The sequence below is a fragment of the Pteropus medius genome, unplaced genomic scaffold (assembly GCF_902729225.1).
Source record: "Pteropus medius unplaced genomic scaffold, Ma_sr-lr_union100, whole genome shotgun sequence".
Taxonomy (NCBI): domain Eukaryota; kingdom Metazoa; phylum Chordata; class Mammalia; order Chiroptera; family Pteropodidae; genus Pteropus; species Pteropus medius.
Window position 1 is genome coordinate 6,831,173 of NW_024342474.1, and position 26,888 is coordinate 6,858,060.

The 26,888-nt window shown below is 33.0% G+C and overlaps 1 protein-coding gene across 1 annotated transcript in view; it reads left to right on the forward strand.

The window, feature by feature from the left end:
• Positions 1-18,560, forward strand: part of LEMD3 (LEM domain containing 3) — a 59,913-nt gene extending 41,353 nt beyond the window's left edge. The window contains exons 5-13 of the mRNA XM_039865918.1: positions 6,618-6,697; positions 6,784-6,929; positions 7,770-7,871; positions 7,978-8,080; positions 8,704-8,882; positions 14,123-14,204; positions 15,903-16,008; positions 16,103-16,181; positions 16,397-18,560. Of these exons, the coding sequence (XP_039721852.1) occupies positions 6,618-6,697; positions 6,784-6,929; positions 7,770-7,871; positions 7,978-8,080; positions 8,704-8,882; positions 14,123-14,204; positions 15,903-16,008; positions 16,103-16,181; positions 16,397-16,560 (1,041 nt within the window). The 3' untranslated portion in view covers positions 16,561-18,560. The remainder of the gene's footprint in view (positions 1-6,617; positions 6,698-6,783; positions 6,930-7,769; positions 7,872-7,977; positions 8,081-8,703; positions 8,883-14,122; positions 14,205-15,902; positions 16,009-16,102; positions 16,182-16,396) is intronic.
• The last annotated feature ends 8,328 nt before the right edge of the window (positions 18,561-26,888 follow it).

A 26,888-nucleotide genomic window follows, 5' to 3' on the forward strand; every position in this document is an offset into this window, starting at 1 on the left:
AGTTTCTTGAGGTGTAAAATTGTGTTGTTTGTTTGAGCTCTTTTCTTTTTTAATGTAGTTGTTTACCATTATAAACTTCTATCTCAGTACTGCTTTTGTTGTATCCCAGAATGTATCTCACCAGAGCCCCTTGAATCTGAATGTACCTTTTTTCTCTTAGATTTGTGAAGTTTTGGGTCATTATTTCTTCAAATATGCTTTCTCTTCCTCTTTTTCTTTTCCATTTGGGACTTACATAATGCATATATATTGGTCTGATTGATGATGTCCCTATAATTCTTTAAGCTTCTTTCACTCTTCTTTATTGGTTTTTTCTTTTTTGTTCCCTTGACTGGATAATTTCAAATGATGTGTCTTTGAGTTCTTTGACTTTTTTCTTCTGATGGATTAAATCTGCTGTTGAACCCATCTAGTGAAGTTTTATATTCAGTTATTATATTTTTTAGCTCCAAAATATGTTTTTTTAATGTTTTCTCTCTTAGTTGATAGTCCTGAGTTCATTGAGTGTATTTATGACAATGATTTTGAATTTTTTTGTCAAGTAATTCATGTTCAATTTCTTAAGGGCCAGTTTCTGGAGGTTTATTTTGTTTCTTTACTTGGGCCACATTTCCTTGCTACTTTGGGTTGGGATATATGCATTCAAAAACACAACCACATCTCCACGATTTAGAGACTGTCTTCATGCAGGGAAGACCTTCAACAATGAGCTCAAATAGAGGTTCTGGTGTTCTCTCAAACCTTTTCTGTGGATGCATCTTTTGTGGACTTGTGAGTATAAATTTCCAGCCAGAAAGGTTTTACAGATTTCTTTTTTCAGGAGCCTGTAATCTTTTGCTCCCTCTGGTGTTTGTCTGCTGTACTGCAGGTTCGTTGGAGCAGCAGCAAGCTGTCCAGCTCTTTTGTTCTCAGCAACCTTCACACACCTAGATTATGTCAGGTCTTGATAGTACTCTGAGACAGGTACTACAGATACCAGTGTCTTGGGCGGCTCCCTGACAGACTGGAACATTCAGGGAGAAGCCAGGAGTTGTTTTTTTCCCACTCATTCTGCTCTGAGCCACAGGGGTGGGAGAGTGCAATGGTGAGTGAATGTGTGCTAGTTCAAACCATTGCCTTTGTTTCTGGTGACCTCCAACTTGGTGCCCTTACCTGTCAATGCCTAGATTCAGGCAAGACTGACACCAGTCCCTCTAGTAGCCCCCTGAAAAGTCTGAACATCAGACGTGTGTTCCAGTCTTCTCTTTCACTCCTAAAGGAGAATCCAGGAATTTGGAATTTCTCCCCACTGCGAAATGATGTGTCAGGGGAAGGGGCTCTGGTGAGTGAGTGCTACAGAATTTCGTACTGGCTTCTATGCAGCCAGTTTCAGGCCTGCTTGTGATGCAGGAACCTCTTAACTGGTTTCTGGATTTATTGTTGAATTCCTGTCTCCATGGGGGAAGGAGGGTCTAGGGCTTCCTGTTCTGTTATCTTGCTGATGTCACCCCCCTCCATTTTTAAACTTTAGAATGCAGTATAGTTCTGAGGCTTCTATCAGGTGTTTGTTGATAATCTCCATTGATATGCTTGTCAAAAAAGAGAAATGTGTACTCAGATTTTAACTTTATTCATGACTTACGTGTACATAGCTGAAAGATGTTAAGACAATATAATATGATGGAGATTTGATGTGGATTCAGTTTGTACCACTTTCACGTAGAAGCTGTGTGTCTTGGTAAAGTTCCTTCACTTTTCTGTACCTGTTTTCTGAGTGAAAGTGGGACTCATTAATATCTGTCAGAGTTGTTGGGAGACTTGAGTGTATATATTAAAGTACCTAGCTCTGTGCCTGATGAGTATAGTAGCTTCCCAATAAGTTATTTCTTTTTCAATATTTCCTAACTAATTAAATCAGCGTTACCTGGAGGGAGGTTCCTAATAACATGCTGCAGAATTTGTCTCTCAACCCTCTTCATTTTCAGCTTTGACCTAGATGACAAATAGCTAATAGATTGGATAGCTAAAGAATCAGGATCCAAAAAGATCTTAAATAAGAAGGAGTTATGATTATGGGACTCTATAATAAGGGATGAAAGAATTGCTAGTTGGATGCATTGTGAAGTTGGGAGCAAAGCAGGGATTGGATTGAGTAGTAGGCTAAAGGGGACATAGAATAAAATATTCCAGGAGGAGGGCATCCAAGTTGGAATCTATGCAAGTGGTTCTTTATGAAATATTTGAAAGTGGTTTTACTTCTAACAGTAGGAAAAATTGATCCCAACCAGTGCTTCCTTTCTCCCCATTGTTAAATCTCTTAGGTAATGGCACAGAAATGTGTTGGTCATAAATTCCTGCAGCAAGATTAATATACATTTCAGAAGAACCCAGAGACTCTTAAAATCTACTGAACACTTTATTTGAAGGACTAAAAGGATTGAATGGGGTTTGGGAATAGGATAAGGCTTGATCCAGTAGTTAAGCTGGAGCTGAGAAAGGCAGGGATTGGTATGTAAAGATGATTAACCTCCCTCTTTCCCCTCCCCCAACCACTTGATTGCAGTTCTGGGTTGGCAAATAGGATAAGATAAAAAGAAGGGACACAGAACCAGGAACAGAGATTAGTTCTCCTAAAGACTGACAGCAAAGGAGTTACTGAAAGCAAGTGGTATTAACATGAGCTGAGTTGGGGAACTGCTTTATTAATGAATTCCAGTCTTAAAAAGATTTTCATATCTTTTCCCTGGAATTATATTATGTTTCCAATTAGATTCAGAAGTTCTAATGTATATATTTATATAATGTATATATTTACAAAAGATTTTGGATCAGTCAGTTCCATTTTTTAAATAGTTAAGTGAAGTTATTTTATGTAGAAATGGCATATCCTTTTATAAAAGTTTAGGTGTGTGGAGTGTGGGGTGTGTTCCTTTTCTTTTTGGAATCCCATTTTCCGGTTTTTAAATGTTTTGAAACCTGGTATGGCTTGTCATCACCAAAGATGCAGTTTGGACTGCTACTAAAAAAGCATTAAACAGGAATTTTCCCCCCAAAATAAAGTTTTACAATCTACTTAAAAGCTTTGAAGTACTATTTTAAATAATGCTTATTTTTTCAATATAACATTAACCCATGCTTATGATTTAATTCATGTGGGAAAAAAGCATTTCAAATTCACCACCTATTGTTAACCACTTCATTTTGTTCCATTTTTTTTCTCTAGTCTTATATTTTCCCTCTGGAATTAGTATAAATATTTTGCATTATAAATATGATTATAATTTTTTTAAGTTATGAGCATTTTCATTACTCAGGTTTTTGAAAACTTTTTATCACTGGATAATATTTGTTTACAGGATTGCTAATAATATATTGGTTTGTTTTTCGGTATTATGAAAACACTTCAATGTTTGCATATAGTATTAGATTTTTCTGATCATTTCCTTAAGAAATAGTCATAGCAAGGAAATCGCTTGTTTAAAAAACATGAACTTTTGTTATTGTTTTTTGATATATGTTGCTAAATTGTTTTCTAATTTGGAATGGCAGATTTAATACAATCTAACCAAAATTGACTTTTTATTTTATCTAAGTTCTAGCATAAATATGGAAGAACTTCACTCCAACGCTGGTATCAAACAGTTATGGTTTGTCCTGTGGTTTTACCGGCAACACAATTAAGTTTTTGCATTCAAGAGTAAATGAGTCAAAGAATGTATAGAACTCTAATAGGAATAAGCTAATTTTTCTCCCAACTTCTACGGAATTTTAAGCACAATATTAGTAAATGTTGGAGTAAAATGAGTGAATTAAGTAAGCCTTAGTAAAATTTTATTTTCTTGAATTTGATTTTTTACATTTCATTATTATTTCTCCCACTCTCGCCTTCAAAGGAAATTTAAATAAACATAAGTTAATTTAAATAATTTAACCACTGTTTTTCTAACTCTCCCACTGTTTTTCTTGAGCTTTTTATTCATCATTTTTGAGATTGAAAGCTTGTTTTGATTTGTGAAAAGTTAAGAGGTCCCTCTGGTGGAACATTTAGGAAATTCACAGCATATTTTCATGAAAAGACAGACAGATTTTTAAGTTACATGGTGGGAGCTTTGATAACTCTCCAGTAGAATTATGTAATAAATTATGGTTCATTTCCTATGTCACTTTCAAATTCTGTTTAATTTTTAATACATACAACTAGTCAATGATGGAGTCATGATTTGATCCCAGGCCTGCTTGATTCTAAGAACTGTGTTCTTTCCGTTTTTCCTGGAAGGGAAAGATATAGTTCCTACAGAATCATCAAGAATTAAATCATATTCACTATTTTATTGATTTCTGTGTATCATATTCTAATTAATTTAAAAGGTAGCATCTATTTTACAGCATATATTATCTCACAATTAATCAGACTACTCACTAATTGGAAAGCCGCACAGCTGTCATTACCATGTAAATTATCCATTTTGTGAACTGTCCCTAATAGGCTTTTAATATTTGCTTTACTTCTTACTGTACCAGTGTCTTTTTTCCTTCTTTGTAATGTTTGTTGCTTTTTTAAATGAGCTGAGTCTTTTACAAAAACAGTATTATTTTTGTACTTTGAAACTGTAATCTAAGTTCACAGCATCTGACATGGGTTTTAAAATACACATTTTTGGCTAGTTATTTTGAAAGTAAGGTAAATATGGATTGGGAATCATGGAGGAGGGTGTGTATACACATGTGTTAAAATAGATTTGTTAAAAATTTGGGAAAACATGCTTTGAATTTAGAAAGATTTACATGAAGCTGTCAGCAGTATGTTGACGAAGCTATTGTCTATAAGTAAATAGTAATAAGCAATAATAATAAGAATAGACCTGCTTTGAAAATTAAAAACTTAGTTCCCTCCTGATTTTTGTCATTAGTGATTAGAAAATGGGTGTTTTTTACTAGGTGGGAATGCCTTACCTCAGTAGTTGCCAAACGATAGCCCACGGGCCTGTTTTTGTATGGCCTACTGGCTGTGGTTTTACAACATTTTTAAAAGTTGCTTTTAAAAAAAATAACAGAGACCAGAAATATAAATGGCTAGAGCTTAAAATATTTACTCTGTCCTTTTACAGAAAAAGTTGGCCTACTCCTGCCTTACTTAGAGCTTTCCAGGTGGTTACAAAAACAGAATAATAAAACACTTCTGACTCTTAAAATCGGGTAGATTCTATGTAAGCTGCAATGATAACATGAGCTGTTTAATTAGCATAAACCAGAAAAAAATTAAACTTTGACTTCTTCAAAAATTTCATTTTATAATACTGAGATCTCTGTGTACTGTGTAGAATATGTGTGGAAGTGATGGCCTATTTAAAACTTCAACACCCTGTTCAATTTTTAATGAGGTTTTAAATAAATTATCTATTGTTTTTTGAAAATGTATACTCATAAAGGAATATTCCATGGTTCTATTGTATTATAGATGGTAAGTGGATATCAAGTGGTATTAACATAGGAAAGGAAAACAAAATGGGCAAATAACAATAGATACTCTTTTCTTACCCTTATTATTTTATAACTAGAAGTTTTAAGCCTTTTGTTCCTCCACATGCTTAGATTGTTAGAGTGGGTGTACTTGTTAATTTGAAACATTATGTACATTTTTGTGGATACTTAATGAGCACAGTCATAATATCTTCAGCCTCCTAAAATTTTTGTATTTAAAATATAGTTAGTAAACTTGGAAATTTATTTAACTATTTGAAACTTTTGTTTATAGTCTGGCTTTCAAAATTCTATATAGTAATGCAAAAATGCTATTAATATTCTGCATATTGTAGTAATACAAGCTGAAGGACTTATATACAAATACAGATAAATACAGCATATATATTTCATTGATTAAAATAATGTCTTTGAAGTGTGCTATAGTGTCTGTGTGTCAGAGGATTGAGTCTTTGAAAGGAACTCAATGAGTACAATATCTTTTTTATAAAACCTATACATTACCTGCAGGATTTTATAATTCATGCATTGGTCATTTTGAAAATATTGGTTTACTGGTTATGCAGATCTTCCAAATGTTATGCTGTACCCAAAAGTCATATTCATTAATATCACACCAGTCTCATTGCAAAGGTTTTCAAGTATTGTGAAGCTGTCAAGCTTATAGTAACAGATGCAAGTTTTTAAAAATTATACTTACCACTTGAAAGCTTGAATTTTATGATTGGTAATATGGTAAGTTTTTCTTGAGTTTATGGGCTTACTTCATTCACTTGTTGAGAAAATGTCTGGAATACAGCCAAGTCTGAATAGTTTGTTATTTGTTAATCTAAACATTGTGTTTCTTAAGAAAAAGTGGCTAATTCACTCTTATGGTGCTACTTTAAAAATAAATTATTAAAATAAAAAACAACCCAAAGATGTAAATTTAAAAAAAACCAAAAAGAGAACATAGCAAAATATTACCAGTGGTTATCTTTGGGTGGTGGCGAAGTAGTGACTTTTTTTCCTTTCATTTTTATGTAATGAATAATACATTTTTGTTATGGTATATAGTTTAAACTCTTACATAAAGTATGTTAATTATAGGACAGCTTACACATGTAGTCAAGTGAATGTGAATTATTAAGTACCGTAGTTCTTTATTTTTTTAATAGGATTTAGGTCCTGAATATGAAGATATATTTAACACTTCATTGCAGTGGATTTTTGAAAATGGAAAAGATGTTGGAATAAGGTAAAGGATTTGATTTCCACTTTGATCATTTTGTAGTATAAGAAGTGATTTTGCCTCTAAACTCTCCCTTAATTACTTTTAAATAGGTGTGTCGGTTATGGCCCTGAGGAAGAATTGAAAAATATAACTGATGTGCAGTTTTTACAGTCCACAAGACCACAGATGTCTTTCTGGTGTCGTTTTCGACGTGCTTTTATTACTGTCACTCACAGGTTATTGTTGTTATGCTTAGGTAAGTTTTTACCTAAGGATGAGAAAGAAGAAAGAAATCTAGAATTATTATGTCTATATTTCACCAAATGCAGGGCTGAGAATTTGCTTCTGTCATAATTGCTGTTATAAATTACATCCAAAAATCTTCACTAAAGTATAATAATATTGAGGTTTTTGATAGTGTCAGTATCAATCTAAGGACTTAATAAACAGTATTTATAAAAGGAGGTGGGAATAAAATTCACATAAATGTCACAGAAAAATCAGGTATAATGCATAGATAGAAGTCTACTTTAGAAAGTAGAACAGGGAATATAGAAATTAAGCTTAGTCTTTAAATAATAAAATATTGTAAATTAAGTTCATTAAAATTATTCAGATTCCTAGATTTCATGTGACTATTTTGATTGATAATAGGAGTTTAGGAGTTTTTTTTTTTTTTTTTCCTATCCAACTTCTTTAAAAATAATTTACTTGAAAAGGAAGGTATGGTATGTTTACATTCTTGTGAGACTCATTTTTCTAGTAGTTTAATGCTGCAAAGGAAAAAAGTGTGTGAAACATAGTTATGTTATTTTGTTTTAAAAAAATTAATAGAATTTAAGTATTCAGTTGTCAACATAATAGAAGAAATGGTTTTTCTAGTATGATTAAGTGAAACTCCAGATTATGTTTAATATTACATTTTTCTATGTAGTTTTAATTATATGGCTAATTCAGCCCACTGTCTTAAAGGCTCATTCCATTACCCCATTAAGGCAGTTAAAATAATCACTATAGAAACTGATAAGTTTTTTTGTTTGCTTTGCAATGCCATTGACCACAATTTTTAAAATACAAAAAAATATGAATATTGCAGGTGTAGTGATGGTTTGTGTTGTTCTACGTTACATGAAATATCGCTGGACAAAAGAAGAAGAAGAAACAAGGCAGATGTATGATATGGTGGTAAAAATTATAGGTATGATATTTGTAAAAATCTATTTCTAGAATAGTTATTATGTGATGAACTACAACATGATGTCCAGCGATCAATTCATTTGTAAATTCGTTTGACTTATTTTCAGATGTTTTACGAAGTCATAATGAAGCTTGCCAGGAAAATAAAGATTTACAACCTTACATGCCTATTCCACATGTGAGAGATTCCTTAATACAGCCTCATGAAAGGTATGTTCAAAGCATTGTGAATTGAAGTAAATCAGAATATTGTTGTTTTCTGTAGTTGTGAAAATCATATTGAGAGTTGTGACCTTTCTCAGCTAGACCTGCTTTACTGTACAGGCTTTATGTGAGTACTTTAAATTCTCCTTTCTTTCTAAATTCTCTTACCCTCCTGATTTTGAGTGGCAAAATAGACAACTGGATTTCTAAATCATTCTCATTCCTATGCATTTTTGATTCTTTGTTGTCAATCTCTACCTTATTTCCTTAATTTCATTTTCATAAATAGGCAGACAATAGTCAGTGATGTTTTACTAGTAATGTTTTTAAAATATTTTGTTAAAGTTTTTTAAATAAAAGAACTAAGTCATAACTTCTTAAAAATAAAAGATGATGACATATGCTAAAGCAGCATTCTTAACCCTAGCAACATATCAGGATCACCAGTGAAGATTTTGGGGGGAAAAAAAGTACTGATGTTTAAGCTCCACCTCTGGAGTCTTTTTCGAAAACTCCGTAAGCAGTGATTAGAAGAGCCAGAGTTAACACTAACCACAATCTTCATATACTAATATTTGAATAAGATTACAAGCCATGATTATAGATTTGTTGTTTTGTTCACATAATAGGAAAAAAATGAAGAAAGTCTGGGATAGAGCTGTCGACTTCCTTGCTGCTAACGAATCTAGAGTTCGCACAGAAACACGAAGAATAGGCGGTGCAGATTTTCTAGTTTGGCGCTGGATCCAGCCTTCTGCATCCTGTGACAAAATATTAGTAATACCTTCTAAAGTATGGCAAGGTCAAGGTATGCATTTTTAAACAACAAAAAATACAAGCATAAAATTTTCTTTAATATTTTTTAATTACAGCAGTCTTAATGTTTAAAGTAAAATAGTACAATTGAGAGATATATGACAGCAAAGTTCCCCTTCCATTTTCGTCCCATAGAAGGAATCAGTTTTAGCCTCATAAAAATGTTTCCACTTCTGGCTAGTATAAACTTAAATAGTTTGTCTTTAATAGAATATCGTATACATTACTTTGATTTTTTTCTTTTTTCATTTAACAAAGCAACTTAGTTATTATAGATTTAACTGCATTCTTTTTCCTTAATTTTTTATGCAAATAAGACACGTATAACTTATATTTCACATATATGTATGTGTATATGTAAAACATATATAAATGGAATCATAACTTTTAACTGCTCTTTTTTCCAATTTTTACCTGCCTGCCTTTCTTATTAAGACCATTTCACCTGCATAATCCCCCATGTCAAGTAGCTTTTGGTGGGCATCTATATTTTTTTAAAATGCTTGCATAGTTGCAAAAACATGTATAAGTATATAGGAGGGTTTGGTGATTGGTTGCTTTATGTTCCCAAACATCTATTAGCGATAACTGTTAAATTCACTCGAATTTTTTGTAAGTCGCAACTAATAATTAGTTGCAAAATGAAATTTCATGCTTAGTTTAATTTACATTTCAGGACTAGTAGAGTAGCGAGTTCAGTTTCTTTTAACCTTCTTGTCCGATAAAAGCATATTTATCAATGTTTGCTAAACAAAGCATTTATGGGAAAGGTAAATAAATTATTTTGAAATTGCAATAAAATGAAGTCCAATCGCTCCCTTTTTTCTCTAATTTTCACTTTCAAAGAGCTTGAATAATAAGCTTATATAATTATGGCATAAATATGAAGCTTTGATGTTGCCAGATGACACTAAACAATAAACTATTTGCTTTAAAGGGTGCATGCAAAAGGGCCCTATGAAACTAGAACCAGAGAATTCAAAGCCAGTCAGATCTGATTACCATAGTGCCTGGTTATAATGGGTGTGGCGTCTTAGCCTGATTTCTTCATAGAGCTAGCAGTTGGTACTAGTGTGTGCATTTGAATGAAGTTCTAGAAACGGACATTAATTATTTATATGAATTTATTCTATCATTATAGTTCATCTTATTTTTTAAATGTGAGATTCTCTAGATGAATATAAAGATAATTTCTTGACCTAGATAATAATCCGTGTTCTTTTCCCAAATTGGTAGTGGTCTTATTTACTTTAAATGTGTTAAATTGGATGTTCTATAAACTCTAGGATTTAAAACCTCTGATTGTTATTTTTACTTTGTTATTTTCTTTAAATAGGAAAAGACTGTGCAAATGTGATAAGACACAACTTAATATCAGTTATAGTTGTGGTAATTAATACTCAACATGAATTGATATAATATTTTTAAACTGTCCTGCCACGATTTTATATTAATGTTTCATCAAGGTTCTGGTGTAGTAAATGTTTATAAACTATATGCCAAGTACTGAGCTATCTTATTAGAATATTTCTAAGTAGGCCATGTAAACAATTGTGAATTTAATCTCCTTTTACTGGACAGTCTTTGATAAATAGTTACAGTTATTAGGAGTTCCTGAACCTAGAAAGGAATGAAAATAAAGCAAGACACCTATTACTTAGCAAATTAAAAAAAGTATAATGGTTGAGGTAATTTTACCCTTAGGCAGGAAATCCTAAGGTAGAACCTAGTACCTGTTTGTTAGAAGTATACCAATTCAGTTTTAGAATGGTCGTGATGATAAAACAAAAAAGTCTGTAGACTCGTAGCAAGAAAGATTTGAGTTCTTTTAAGGATTTCATCATAATCAGAATTTGTTACAGGAGGCTAATAAGTTGGAATAGTCTTTAATGATAGTCGTACATCTTTTACCTCATTTAAGATCACCTAGTTCTAAATAGAGAGAATTTAATTTTAATATTACTTATATGTTTCTTAAATGACTCTGACCTAGCTTTCTAAAAATATTGATACATAAAATAAGTTTTGCTTTAATTTAAGTATATCTGTACACAAATGTGCTATATAAATATGACTATATACTGAGGGTTTTTGGTGTTATATAATGTAAAAAGATAGCTTAACTTATTAAAAAGCTTAATATTTATTTTTATAAATGCAGTGTTTTAATTAAAAAGTACATGGCCAGAAAGTTGGTAATTATATCAGTCTTTTGAATTCACTATAAGCTGTTGTCATTTAATACTATTTTACCCAAGTAATTGTTATAAATAATCTTCCTTATTAAATTTTTAGTACAATTTCTAAAAGATAGTTATATATAAACTAGATGATTATATAATGTTAGTTTTTCTAATTGTATTTTAAAGCACCAGTTAAAAATCAAACAGTACCTGCTGGGGAGCCAGAGAATTATTTATGCTTCTGGCAGATGTAGTGTTTGGAATTAACCACATTCATTTGAAGCATCCAAAGGTAGTTTCTGAGGTATTTGAAATGTATCATTCACTAACTTCTGTATCTCTGCTTATTCCAGGAGGTGATTACAGTTTAGTTAGGGAGACAAAGCATATATTTTAAAAATCACTTTGGGACTACTTTCTGACTAGAATTGGGCAGGAATAGTTTCTCCCTTATCTATTATTTTGTGGAAACTTGGGTCTGGACTAGAGTAGGGTGATATGAATCCTTCTATTTTCTTTGGTTCATCGCCTCCTAGTTCAGGCCAGAATTGGAATTTGAAGGAAGTCACAGTGCTTGCAACTAAAAGGTCATCTAAGAACAGAACCTATACACTGTTAGAGAAGTCTAGAAAGTACTAACGATTCACAGACATTATTGATCTGGGGTTTGGCAAAGATTTTTCATGTCCAGTGACCATTCTTTCCTTTATCAGGCACTATTTGGGGATATCACACCCCAGGTATTTCTTATCACTAGTTACTTTTGAAATCTCTAATTGTTATATCCTAGTCTTTAAATCATAAACTCATCCTTTCAACTTTCCTGCTTTATATACCTGTGTTTTTTTTAAACTCCCCAAAATTTCAATTCTTCGATGCCTCCACTTTCTCCAGTTCTTCAGCCTTCCTCCTATTTTCACTTCTTTTCCTATCCATCTCAGTTTCCACGATTTATCTTTCCAATCACTCCCCTTGCTGGTTCTCTTGGGTCATTACCTATCCTTCATCTTACCCTAGTAAATTTCAACCAAGGATAAAAACATTTTATCTTTGTCTGTCTATGTGCAAATTGGCTGAACACAACAGGAGAAAAGTCATGCAACTTGGTTAACTGGCACTTTCACAGTCAACGTCATTTAGGCCCTCAGCACTATCAGACTTTCATGTTCTCACCATATTTTACTAGTCACTTCGTTTTTCTGTCCTACTCAATCGCAGTTTTAGATTTCTCCTCTTTTCAAACCTTTGCCCTTCTCTCTCTCTTCATTCTCAGATGATGACTCAAATAGAAACAGTGAGATTGCACCTATCTCAAATTTCCACCACAGAATCCCTAAAACTACCACAATCCATGCTCATCCTTATCATCTATTGCACTTGAGGAGCTGTCTCATTTAACAAAGACCCCCAAGCCCTTCTCTCTAGTCTTGTTAAGTATCTTCCCTTACTAGGTTTTAAATCCCTGCCTCTACTGCATCTTTTCATCATCACTTAAACATGCTGTAGCCTCTCAGCTTTAAAACGGTGATGAACTCTGCACTGTCCTGTAGCTATCACCCTGTGTCGCTACCCATATACAACCCAATGGCGTTAAACATTTACTGTACTCACTGTCTTTACTTTGTCACCCCTCATGTATTCTTCAGCTGACTCCAATCTGTTCTTATTCTCATCATTCCAAGGAAACAGCTCTCAAACTTTCATATTGCTAAATCCAGTGGACATTTTTCTTTTCTGTCCTTATTTTACTTAACACTGTTAGCAAATTAAGCCTGCCTAGAAACTGTCTTTGTTTGGCTTTGGGGATGCCACTTTCTTCTGGTTTTCCTCCTACCTCTGACTATTTCTTCAATATTTTTTTCTAGATTTTCTGTTTTTCTTGGACCTCAGGTGTTGGAGTTTCTCAAGGCCTTTTTTTTCTTATTTTTCCTGTCTTCCCGGATGATCTCATACTGCAACTTCATTTACCACATATATATTGATAACTCCCAAATTTATATCTTGAACTAAGTCTTGTGTTCCAGTTTTCAGATTCTTATATCCAGCTATATACTTATCTTCTCTTCAAGGAAATGGGCACCACAAATTCAACATATGCATGAACTCAGTGTCTTCTCTCCCCAAACTTACCTCTTCTCCAGTGTTCCTGTCTAATTAATGATACTTCTCCTCAGTTGGTTCTGCCATAAATCTGGGAGTCATTCATATTCTCTCTCTTACCCGCCCCTGCCCCTGTGCAGTCTTTAAATGAGTCACATCAGATCTACTCCAAAATATATACTAATTCTGTCCACCTATTTCCATCTGTGTTGTTGGCCTGTCTTAACTACATTGCTATCATTTCCCTCTTAGACAACTATAGTAACCTAACTGGTTTCCTTGCATTCACTTTTATTTCCACCTGATTGATTCTCCACATGACAGTCTATTTTTAAAATTTGTAATTTTAAGACAGATCTCATGATATTATTTCTTTCCTTAAACTGTTTGTGTGGCTTTCAGGTGCTCTTATGGTAATGTCTGACTACTTTAATGTGGCCTACATGGACCTGAATAATCTGATATCTCGCTCTTCAGGTTTATCTTTCTATCGTTGTCACTCTAGTCACAGTGGCTATCTAGAATAGACCAAGCTCCTTCTCGACTCAGGGGTTATGTACAAGCTATCACCTTTGCTTGAAATGTCCTTTATACCTCTCTTTATTCTGTCTATTTTTACTTATTCTTTAGGTCTCAGCATAAATCGTATTTCCTTGGTAAAGTGTTTTCTGATAGTCCCAGATTTAAGCTTAAGTTACTTTGACAGCTTTCTACACTCTACTTTCTTAGAATTTACCACAATTACAATTTCTTAGGTGATACCGTCTCCCCTCCTAAACTGTTAACTCTGTGAGACCAGTGATCCTGTCTGTCTTACTCACCTTCATAGTCAGGGGTCTGGCTCATAGTAAAAGTATGCAGTGAATATTTTTTGAATGAACTAAATGATTGAATGCATTTTCAACAAAATGGAATAGTGGCAAATAGTAAAATTAATTTTTTTTTATAGCATTTCATTTAGATAGAAGAAATTCACCACCAAATAGTTTGACACCATGTCTAAAGATTCGAAATATGTTTGATCCAGTTATGTAAGTATTATGATCAGAGGTACATGTAATTTTTATATGGAATATTGGGCTGAAAAGTGCATGATATTCTTAAAATACTGTGTCTGTAATTGAATAATCTCTGTTATTTCTGAATCTCTAACTATGGAAGGTTATGTTTTTCTCTCTTCTTCTCTTTTTTTTATATTCCAAGCAAAGGTTTGGCCAAAAGACACAGATGTATAATGATTTGTAAAACTTTTATAAATCTCTGTATTCACTGTGGATCCCCATAGCAGATAAATGCTTGAGTCAAATTAATGACACATGTGACAAACAGTACCCTTTATTAAATCTGTAAGTTATGTCTGTCAGCATTCTTTACCTAAGCAGGCAATAAGAGAAAAATATTTGCTATTTTTGAATTTCCATTCTCTTATTGAAAAAATTCTCTACAGTGATGTATACACTTTCTTTTCTACAAGCCATGTCTATTTGTCTATGTAATATTTGAGAAACTTTTCTGTCTATATAACTATAGCAGCACATGCATCCAGAGAATAGCAGTCTAATGTTATTGCCTTAGAATCCATAATATTTCACATATAAGCTTTAATAATCTTTAGAATTTGCTTCCTAGAGGCGCCTGCTTTGCTTATCTGTCCAATGATAAAAAGATTCTTCTGTTTTTCAAAAAAATCTTCACAGTGGAAATTGTTTACTAATGAGATACCTATAAGTCCATCTAATGACTCATTTATTTCAAGAAATAGTTGATATGATGAGATTCCAAGTAACAGCAAAATCAGATATATAGAGAAGCACTTTCGATATATACACACACAGCCTTTGTTTTGCAGAAATAGAAACAGCAAGGTGATAATTCCTTTATTGGGAATCTTACCTCATACCTTAGGAATTAGGAAATCAATGCCAGTCCAGTATTTTATTTCCTAAGATGAATATTTACCATTAAAATGGAGCTGCTTTCCCCTCTGTCCCACGGTCAATATATCTCATAAGTAAGAAATGTTTATTACTGTAACAGGAAATCGTAAAGCTCTCTTAATAATGAGATGACTGTGCAAAATGTTTGTCCTGTATCACCCTTTCATTCTTTTGGAAAAGAGGAGCTCAGAATACACCACAGCAGGCCCTATAATAACATTTCATTCAATATTATTTCATTATAACATTGACGGTACGTGTAGGAATTTAACTCCTGTTTATGTCAGTTAGCCTCTGATAACATTAGTTTTCCTATACATCATTTCACCTAAAGTCACAGAACCTATTGATGATATTAAATGAAGACTTACTCTATTTACTAAGAATTTTCTTTAAGTTTAGGGATTTGAAAAAGTTAAAATAATATTCAACTTTTATCAGTTCACTACAACTCGTTAAAGTGCTAATTAGTATAGAAAAAAAGAAATGACTGTAGGTACATAGAATTTTAAGCATAAAAATGACAGCACATTTGTTCTGCTATGGTAGGCTAATCCTACATTGCCTGAGCTCTGCGATTTCTTATACTGGAAAGTGAGAGAAGGGCTGCGACTTCTGAATGCTAATAATCTACCTACTGCTAGTAACAAGCATTTATTTACTACTGCCTTTAACAATATGTAGTTTTTAAACTATCCCAATTCTAGTAGGATATATACGTTGTAAGAGACAATAAAGACTTCTTACTGAATAGGAACATGGTTGTTGATTTTTGTTTTCATTAATTTTTAGGGAAATAGGGGATCAGTGGCATTTGGCAATTCAAGAAGCAATTTTAGAAAAATGCAATGATAATGATGGCATTGTTCATATTGCAGTAGACAAAAATTCACGTGAGGTAAAGTAACTTTTACTCTTGAATTCTATGTTTTGGATTTGTTGCTATTAAACTAAGACTATTCTTTTTTTTTCCCTTTTTATTAATATCATAGGGCTGTGTATATGTTAAATGTCTGTCTCCAGAATATGCTGGAAAAGCTTTTAAGGCATTGCATGGCTCTTGGTTTGATGGTAAGCAATTTCAATATTATAAATATTTTGAAAAGATATATTATAGCTTACTATTTAAACCATACCAGATTTTAAAGAATTTTAGGTTAGCATTTTTAGAGTAATGATTTGAGATTATTTTATATGCATTTTGTGTTCATATTTTTTACCACAATTTTCTATAAATATTAAGTGCATTTTTACAGATCTAAAATATTATTTTTATCTTACAACAGGGAAATTGGTTACAGTAAAATATTTACGACTAGATAGATATCACCATCGCTTTCCCCAAGCTCTTACTTGCAACACTCCCTTGAAGCCATCAAATAAACATATGAACTCTATGTCTCATCTTCGTCTTCGGACTGGCCTACCCAATTCTCAAGGAGGTTCCTGAAAAGACTTTCTTCCACTCCTAGAACTGTTATTTACAATAGGAAAATTCCTGTTTGGCTTCCTGTTTTCCTTTTTAAATGCTTTTTGTATGTAACATTTTTATTGAATACAGCTCTGTTCGAACGTTCCAGAAATCTTAAGGTTCCAAAGGGACTTAGCAGTGAGGCAGCAACGCCGAGTAGATAAATAGTTGTTTCATTCAGGTTTTGGAGCTCAGCTAAGTCAGTGCATTTGAAGTTTTGCATGAGGAACATTGACTTTATTAAGCATTTTCAGATGTGGTGGTTGTATTTTTGCACCAAGAAGTGTTTTGATAACCACACAAAAGCATGGTGAAGAGGCTTCTTGTATTTCCATAATTTCCTGTGAACTAATGTTGTGAATTTTTGTATACAGTCACCTGCATATTTCCTTACAGGCTAATGTGGTAAAACAGTTCGTTTCCCAATTTAACCTTAGGTTTTTATTGCTTGTAAGAGATTTATTTGTTACAGCTGGAATATGGGAAAACTAATTTGGGTTTAAGGGTTACATATAAGTGGATGTATATGTACTTAAACTGGCTTATGTATATATGTATAAATGCTGGTGGTGGCGAAAGTAGTCTTGTTTTGTGAGGATGTCTGCATTAAAGCAGTAAAATAAGCTTCCTATTTTATTCATAATCTAATGTGTATATATATGTATGTGTATATATGTGTGTATGTATATATATGTATGTATATATAGGCATATATACATACATATATGTATACATATGACTGTATTATCACATAGATCAAACAGCCGAACACCTGGAAGTATTAGCTACAAGTTTCAAATACCTTTTATAGGTTTTATATAAAAATGTCAAGTATGATTTTGTGTGAAAGTTTCGATACCAGTTGTAATGGATTCAAATTTATGTGAGCAATAAAGAAGCAATTGGCAGATACAGGGAAAGTATTTTGTGAAAAGCTGTATTTATTATAAATACTAGGGCTATGATATAGTACCATTGGGATTAAGTCATTTCCCAATCTATTTATAATTTAATGAAATGTTAGCTCCCCTGTTATATGTCAAGTTTAAAGCAGGGCACATGGTTTCAGCAAAATGCGTATTTGAAAAATTATATTTACAATTTTAGGTCATGAAAGTTTGCAGTATAGTAGAGTGACCGTTGCTTTGTGCCTCGGTATTTACTTTGTTTCAGTAAAGTTACTTTATTACTGTTTATGATTTCAGATTAAAATAGTTGTGGAGCAAAGTTTACTTGTAACAACTGGCTTTTTAAAAGATAACCTGTTGATATATCATTGTCAGTCTAAATGAATATGTGAAACAGCTGGAATTGTACCAATTTTGATTTTGTTTAAAGCTCAATTTCCTTTTTGGTTTTTATTGTATATGTGTTGGGTTTGCCGCATGAACTTGCACAGATAATGCACGTTTTCTGGTTAAGTAAACATGATGCACACTGTTCTGTAACAGAAAACCCTATTGTGCCTTACCTATGTGCTTTTGTGGGCACCATGTTTATGAAGAATAAAAAATGATTTGTTATCTGAAGAGAATAAATTTTAAATTCTCAGTTTATGTCTCAGATGCTAAAGTGTGAAAATATAAATATATATATAATATATAAATAACCATCTTTCTGTATTTTATGTGCATCATAGTGATTTATCTGAGCTTAGTGACCCCATCTTGTGACCTGTTGCAAGAGTGAATGTAAAAAATAGTTGTGGCATTTTAAAAGGTCGCCTTTTGATGCAGATGCATCTTTATCTTGCTTCTAAAACATATTTCATGTAAACATTGTACATTTATTATTGTAATATATACTATTATGCAGCTTATTTTACCTGAAACTGTTAAGCTGACCAATATCCCTCCCTGCAAGACAGATGGGAATGTGTATAATATCATATTTGAGAAGTTCTGAAGTTTGATGTAATCTGTTACTTGTCCTGTTACAAAAAGGAAAAATTAAAAATTTATTAGGTTTTTTTTAATGCATCTTGGCTTTTAAAAAAACTTTTTAAGTGCCTTGTGTCTTTATTTTTTTAATCAGTGAAAATAGGTGCCTTTATTTAGAATCTTTTCGGGGATCTCTAAATATATGTATGTTTATAAAGATGGATAAAGACCCTAAAGTTAATTTTAGCCATCCATTCCTCATCATCTTACTTATCTTTATGAAAATGTCTTTGTCTAACTCTCAAGTATTTGGGTCAAAGTGGGGCAAGAATGTAATTTCAGCAGCATCACTAAAACATTAGTTTAGCTACACCTTTTTTTCATAGCAAGACTTTCTCAATAAAGGAAGCCATTCTTGTATACATACTGGCTGAAACTCCTTATCTCATAACAAATAGTTTATGGGATAACTATTTTTAATAGCATTGGTTTAGATTTTTTGGTGGTTTAATCAAGTACAAAGAAGACTTAAATAGTCAATCAGTTGGTAAACAGCACTGTGAAGTGTCAGTGATGCAAAGATGAAAAAGACACAGCTCACTCAAGATGATCACAATCTAGAAGAAGAACATAGGGCAGATGGTGTGGAAAATATAGTGAGAAATAGTAGAAGTAGTTCTGGAGAACAGAGGCACCTGTGTATCTTAATAGATGGAGAAGACAGCAGGGCAGATGAGGTAACAGTGAAGCTATATTTTAATTCAAATTTTTTCTAAATTAGTGTAGATACAATGATAAGTCTCCTTTGAGCTTTTAAGGAAGCTTCTATTCTTGTGATGAGCTCAAAAATTATTCTGTGGAACCTGAGTTACTACACAATCCATTTTCATACTCATTGGTCTGTGGATTCTTGAATATCTTGTGAATATTTGTTATATTTTTCTTGTATAGTATTCACTGTTTGGATGAAAAGTTGTTATTTCCAGGTAAACAATATTTTGATGTGTCTTGTACCTAGAACATTTCTTTTAATAAGACTAACCTTGCAGTTCTCACTGCCTGCTCCTAGTAATACTACTTTATTGTAGGTCACCTGCATGGCTTCTGTACCTTTTTTGCCTAGACTTATTTCAGCAAGTCCCTTCTTCCAGATGCCTCAAAAGAGGATGCTAAATCAAGCAGAATTTTGTTAGCCACTCTTTCAGAAAGGATGCTCAAGAACAGGTACTTAAGAACTAAAAATAATTAGAAACCGTAAGTTGTGGTTTAAAGAAACAATGTCTAGGATGCTCATTTTCTTGGTTCAGTACGCATGACTAGCTACTGCCTTTAAGCCCCACTGGAGGAACATTATGATTGGAAATGTATCCTGATGTTAGATTTCTACACCTAAGAACCTCTGTTAGGGGATAGACTCATTGTATTGATCCTTAGACTTTAAAACCAGTATAACCTATGTACTTAGATTTACTTTTTCTTTCATAGGTGGACATTGGAGACCTGTACATGCTCCTGAAATTGGAAGGAAGGCTATTTAGGCATAGAGAGCACATGTAGAAAGATATATTGATGAGAAACAAACTAGTACATGTATAAACTACAGATAGTTCTTTATGATTGAATTAATGAGTACAAGGCAATAAAACAGGAAAGGTAGGCAATGATCAGATCATCAAAGGTTTCATAGATCACATTATGGAGCTTGGCTGTTGGGTGTTAAAGGAAATTAGGTGAGAATTTGGTTGGATGAAAATGGAGAAAGGATTTGAAGAATAAGACGAAATGGGAAGTACTCAAGTTATTCGATACTGAGAGGTTGATGTCCAATTTTCTACTGTAGGAACTCTAACAGCACAGGATGACCATGTGTTATATGACCTTCAGTGCTAAAATTTGTAGTGTTGGTCACCTTATTTACAGCCCATCTCAATTCAGATACCACATTTTCATTGAAAATTCCTGATCTAAAATCTATAGTTGGGAAAAAGTAGATTCACACACCCAAACTCTTCCAAACATACAAGTTTTCCTATAACTGAATCAGTTAACAGTTTTTATATTTACATTAATTCAAATGAAAACTTCAGTTCTTCAATGGTCCTAACTACATTTTAAGTGCTCAACAGCCACATGTAGCCAATGGCTACCACGTTGACAGTGCAGGTCTAGACCAATCTGTGCCTTACTAGCTAAATCCCAGTCCTCACCCAGTTACTGTGCTCCAGCTAAACTGCACTGCTTGCCTTTTCCATGCATACCTAACTTTTGCTTGATTCTGCCTTTACTGGTATTCATGGGTTTTTTTTGTTTGTTTTTGCTATTTATGTTTTTTTCCCCCGAAAGATCCTTTACTTCCTGTTTCTATATACCCAAATCTTGCCCATCCTCAAAAATCCTATACAAACACCTCCTCCAGAAGGAGTTGATTTACCCCTTGGTGGAGGTAATTCCTACCATGTGCATTCCTGAAATATTGGCACTTCTATTATGGTTTTAGCAGTTTTATCTTGCATTATAGTGTTCTCAATCTGCTGTAGTTTGGCTTCTGTTATCACTCCTCTGAAATTGCTTTTCTAGAGGTCACCAAAATCTTAATATTTACCAAATTCAAGAGTCAGTTCTATGTCCTCATCTTTCTTGAATTCTTAGTACCACCTGCCATAGCCGATCATTACTTTTTTATTTAAAATTGTTTGTTATGAAACGTACTTATATAGAAAGCATATAATTTATGTACGTTTTGAAGCACACCATTATTCCAGATATGCATTAACTCTGAAGCACCTCTGTATGCCTTTGCCTGATGCTTCTCTCTCTTTTCCAACTCTTCCATCCTGAATTGTGTTAATAATTCTTTAATTTTCCTTATAGTTTTACCACATAGTTATGTATCTCTAAATATTATATTGTTTTATTAGAGCTTTTGACCTTTAAATGAATAGAATCAAATTATATGTATACTTCAGGGACTTTTTTGCTCAGCATTGTTTTTGAGAGTCATCAATATAGATGCATGTAGCCATTTTTCATTGTCATGACTGTATAGTATTCTATTATAAAATATACCACAGTTTATTCACTCATTGAACTATCTATAGACATTTAGATAGTTTTCAGTTTTTGCTATTATAAATATGGTAGCTATGAACATTCCTTCTTGAACATGTTTCCTGTTGTATATCATTGACCGAGTTTCTCTAGGTCAATGATACTCAAGTATGGTTCTCAAATCAGCATCAGCATCAGCATCAGCATCAGCATCACTTGGGAACTTGTTAATCCAAGCCAATTACTAGGTCCCACCCCAGACTTACTGAATCAGAAACTTTGGAGTTGGAACCTAGTAATCTGTTTTAGCAAATGCTCCAGGTGGTCTTGATGCACACTCAAGTGTTAAAACTATTGTTATACCCTTCGTGAGATTAATTTGCATCTCCTGATTGCAATTTTTGGCTTTCATTTTCTTGAAATACTTTTAAAACTGTAAACGATTACTGTTTCTAAACTCTGCAGTTCTCTCCCTTTTCTCACTTCTTTCACTTTTTTTTCTTCGATAAATTTTTGACTCTCTGCCTCATGACTTATTTGCAGGCAGATAATACCTCTGAGTTATTTTACATACCACAATTCCATTTTTCCTCCTACTTAACTGGTTACCTCTTTTTAGTCTCATCTACCAGTTCCTCCCCTTTATCAATCTCTTAATATTAGAGTGCCCTGTGCTATTTTTTATTTAGATATTTTCTCTAGGTGATCTTGCCCAGGCCTAATGAATGACTCCCAGATTTTGATCTCTAGTTTTGCTTCCTCCCCTAGGTCCAGACTTGTATATATTCAGCTTGCTACTTGATATATCCATTTGGATGACTAAAGGTTTTTCAAATTTTTCTTACCAAAACCAAAACTCTGATTTCCATGCTTCCTTGCCTCAAACTCCTAGTCTTACCTTTCTCAGAAAATTATATCATGTCAGTTGCTTAAGCTGAAAATCTAGAAGTTATTTTTTCCTCAATTCTTACATTCATTTGTAGTCCTTTCAGCTCTTTTTGCTCTCTCTCCCTCACCCTCCCTCTCCCTGTCTCCCTGGATTACTGCAAAAACCTTCCAAGCTGGTTCCCTTGTTCCCTGCCCAGTTACAATTGATTTTCCATGCAGGAATCAAAATTGTCTTCAAAAACATATATGAGAACATGTCACTCCCTAAAATAAAATCCTTCAACAATTCCCATTGCGTTTAGAATAAAGTCCAAATTTCTTATCATGGCCTTTAAGGCCCTCTGTGAACTGGCCTATGCCCATCTCTTCAAATATTTCTTCTATTATGCCTCTTTCACTTAAATTTCTCTACTCACTCTAGATTACTTTCTATTTCTCCATATACTTCCCACTATGGGGCTTTCATACTTTTCATCTCCAGGAATATTGTTCCACTGAGCCTAGACCTTTGCATTCGATGAAGTCTAATTATCTATTTTTTCTTTGGTTGCTTGTATTTTTGGTATCTAAGAAACCATTGCCTAATATAAGGTCATGTTGATTTACTCCTGTTTTCTTTGAGAGGTTTATTATTTTTGCTGTTACATTTAAGTTGATCCATTTTGAGTTAGTGTATATATGTGGATATGCATTTGGGAATGTCTCAGCACCATTTGTTGAAAACACTCTTCTTTCTCCCATTGAATTATCTTGTCACCTTTGCTGAAAATCTGTTGACAGTAAAAGTGAGGGTTTATTTCTGAATTTTCAGTTCTATTCCATTTGCTTATCCTTATACTACTACCACACTGTCTTGATATCTATAGCTTTGTAACAAGTTTTGAAATCTGGAATTGTCTTTCAACTTTCTTTTTCAAGACTTAGCTAGTCTGGATCCCCTTGAATTTCCTATAAAATTTTAGGATCAGCTTCAGTTATGGCAAAGAAGCCAGCTGGGACTTCATGGGGATTGTGTCCAATCTGTACATCAATATCCAACACGGAGACTCTTGCCATCTTAACAATATTAAGTTTTCCAGTACATGCAATGAGATGTCTTTCTATTTATTTAATGTCTTTAATTTCTTTCAACAATGTTTTGCAGTTTTCAGAGTATAAGTTTTGTCAAATTTATTTTTTGTTAAACTGCTTTCGTTAAATTTATTCCTAGGTATTTTATTCTTTTTGATGCTATTATAAATGGAATTAGTTTTTTTAATTTCATTTTTAGATTGTTCATTGGGAGTGTATAGAATACAATTAAATTTTGTATATTGTTCTTGGGTTCTGCCTCCATGTTGAACTTGTTTATTAGCTCTGATCAGTTTAGTAAATTTCTTAGAATTTCCAATATATAAGATCATATCATTTACCTATAAAGATAATTTTACTTATTCTGAGATGCCATTTCCTCCCCAATTGCCCTGGCTAGAATCTCCCGTATAATGTTAGATAGACATGGCAAGAGAGGACATCCTTGTCACATTCCTGATCTTTGATGGAAAACATTCAGTCTTTCACCATTAAGTTTGTCGTGTCTTCATTTTTACTCATCTCAAAGTACTCTAATTTCCTTTTTTTTTTTTTAACACATTGGTTACTTAGAAATTTGTTGTTTTATTTCCACATATTCGTGAATTTCCCATATTTCTTTGTTATTAATTTCTAATTTTATTCCATGTGGTAGGATAACATACTGTGTCTGATTTCAATCCTTTTAAACTTTTCGAACTTTATTTTATGGCCTAGTATATGGTCTATTCCTGAAGAATGTTCCATGTCAATTTGAAGAGAATATATAGTCTGCTGTTAAAAACTCTAGATCACCAGGCATCAGCAGATGATCTTTGGGTCACCACTCGTTCCCACACTTGATTATATCTTCAGTTTTCTGTTTTGTTTTGCTTTCGTCCTAAGGATTTCCCTTTATTGCTAGATCACTAATTCACATAAAATTTGTTTTTCATGTTTAATCCAGTATAAAAGATATTTTATAATGGGAGATTTATTCAAGATATCTTGTTCCATCATATTGCTAGAAATAAATGCTATTGCACTATTCCTATTGCCCTCATCTTTGAAAAGCATTCATGCTCATTAGAGAAAAGCAATCCCACTCTTGTGATTGTTGTCTGAGTGTTTGTAGGGGTATTCTGTTTTAGATGGTGATTTAACAGATAGGTATACTAATATCATATGTGAAGAAAACAACAAGAAATATGTAAGACTATGTGAGGAAACTTTCCTAAAAGAAATCAAGGAAAACAAATAAATGGGGAGGTATATCATTTTTCCTCAATAGACTGAATACAGCAAAAAGTTATCTAATTATTCCTAAATTAGTAGAGATTTAATGCAATTGCAATAAAGTTTTCAATAGATTTAAATTAATTTCTAGGGGTTTTAAATGAATTTCTAGGATATCAGGTGGAAGAACAAACAAGAAAGGAAGCAAATTTTTAAAATTAAAACATAGTTAATAAGGAGAGACTGGCCCTATCAGATACTAAAGCAAATTAAATGTGTTAACACTGTTACACAAATATATAGGCAGACAATAAATGCCTTTAAATGGGTAACTTATCTGAGCATAACTGATACCAGAAGGTCACTTGAATTAAGTACACTTAAATCAGGGAACATTGTTTTATAATAAGTAGTTTCATTAGAACTTGAAATTTGAAATTTTTTTTTGCTAAAATTAAAAAAACGAACATTTTAATGTAATAAAGTTAACAGATATTTAACTCAGAAATAATTTTTTGACATTTTTTTCTTGACAAAGTTATTAAAAACAATTTTTACTTGTTTCATTTCTACTCTATAATCAAATCATTTTACAAAAGTATCCCAGATTTCACCCTTTTTTGATAAGTCTCTCTAGTCAAATCATTCCTTTACACACTTCTTGTGTCACTGTCCTTTCTGTCTTTGGCAACTCCTCTTGAATTGCTAACTGGATTGACTGATACATTCTATGGCTATGCTTGTGATTTGAATAGTCTTCCATCGTCTTTACCAGCTTTATAAAATCCCACATATTTTGCAAGATTTGCTAGTTCACTTTGTAGCAGATTTTCATTGCACTTGCTTTATGATTTTGAATGAGAATCTGCAAGACTAGCAAGCACAGATATTAACAGATGGTACTGCACAGCAGAGAAGAATATACTTTAATTATGAGGACATTCCGATATATAAGAATTTAGCACATGACAAAGGTGGCTTTAAAAATTAGTGGGGAAAGTGGTTCATTCAATAAAAGTTTTTAAAAATTAAGAGCAAAAATTTATAGCCTTAATGTAGCTAGTGCCATAGCATATGGCTCCGATAGCTATATCTCCTTAGAAGAGGCACAGACCTTTTGGCTGGTAGTAACTTGGTTTTTAATGGTCAGTTACTTCCACACTGTGGGAGTGACTCTCTTTCCTCATACTTGACTGAGAGAGGATGCCTTTCACAAAGATGTTATATGTCCCAATAACACATACAACATTCAGTTTTCCTCTTGAAGTTCAGTCTCCCTCTTTACCATGGCAAGCTCCAGGACAAAAGGGGCAGGAGGATGATTTCCTGATGCTTATTTTTATTTGATAATTATAGTTGGGTTTCTCAACATCATTACCAGCATCTGACATGTAGAACCCTGGTAACAAATCAGTGGAGAATGGATCCTATCAGAGGAGCATTAAGTAGCAGAGCTATTCTGGAACAACTTCCCAACTGGCGTGCCACAAAAGGGTTACAGACGTGCGAAGATAGTAGCTTTTAGAATGGCAACTGGACTTGCAGTGGTAGCACTCAGGGCCTAGTTACCTCTGGCAGGCTGTTAAGTAGCCTCCTCTGTTTAACCAGTGCATTGTGCAATAATTATCCTATTCTTTCAGTGCCATGAAGTGAAAAAAGGTCGGGGAGCACTGTTCTAAGCAATTAGCTGGAAAAAATGAGAACATGAATAATATCATTATGTGAACATAGAGTTATTTGGGATAGGGAAAAGAATAGTAGATTATAGTGGAGAATGGATAAGGGGGCAACCTAGACTTTTTTTCTCTTTGAATTCGCTCCAGTTCTATTTTCAAATTAGACATTATATCATCAATATGATATCAACATTAGCATCAGCGTTCTGCAATTTTTACTCAATAGTTCTCTACACATGCTCAGATAAATTCCAGGAGGAATAAAATGTTGAAAAAGTCATAAAATAACCAAAAGAAAAATCAGAGGAAAACATTTGATACAGGATTAAGCACAGAAACAAATCATAAAGAAAAATACTATATATTTGGTATATTAAAAATGATCAGTACATCTGAAAATTCTAAGAACATTAAAACAATGAAATGGAAAGATTAGCAGATATATGATATGCAAAACTATTCTACAAATAAAAATTATTCTAACTTAAAAAGACTAAACATCCCAATAAAAAAAATAGTCAAATGACAT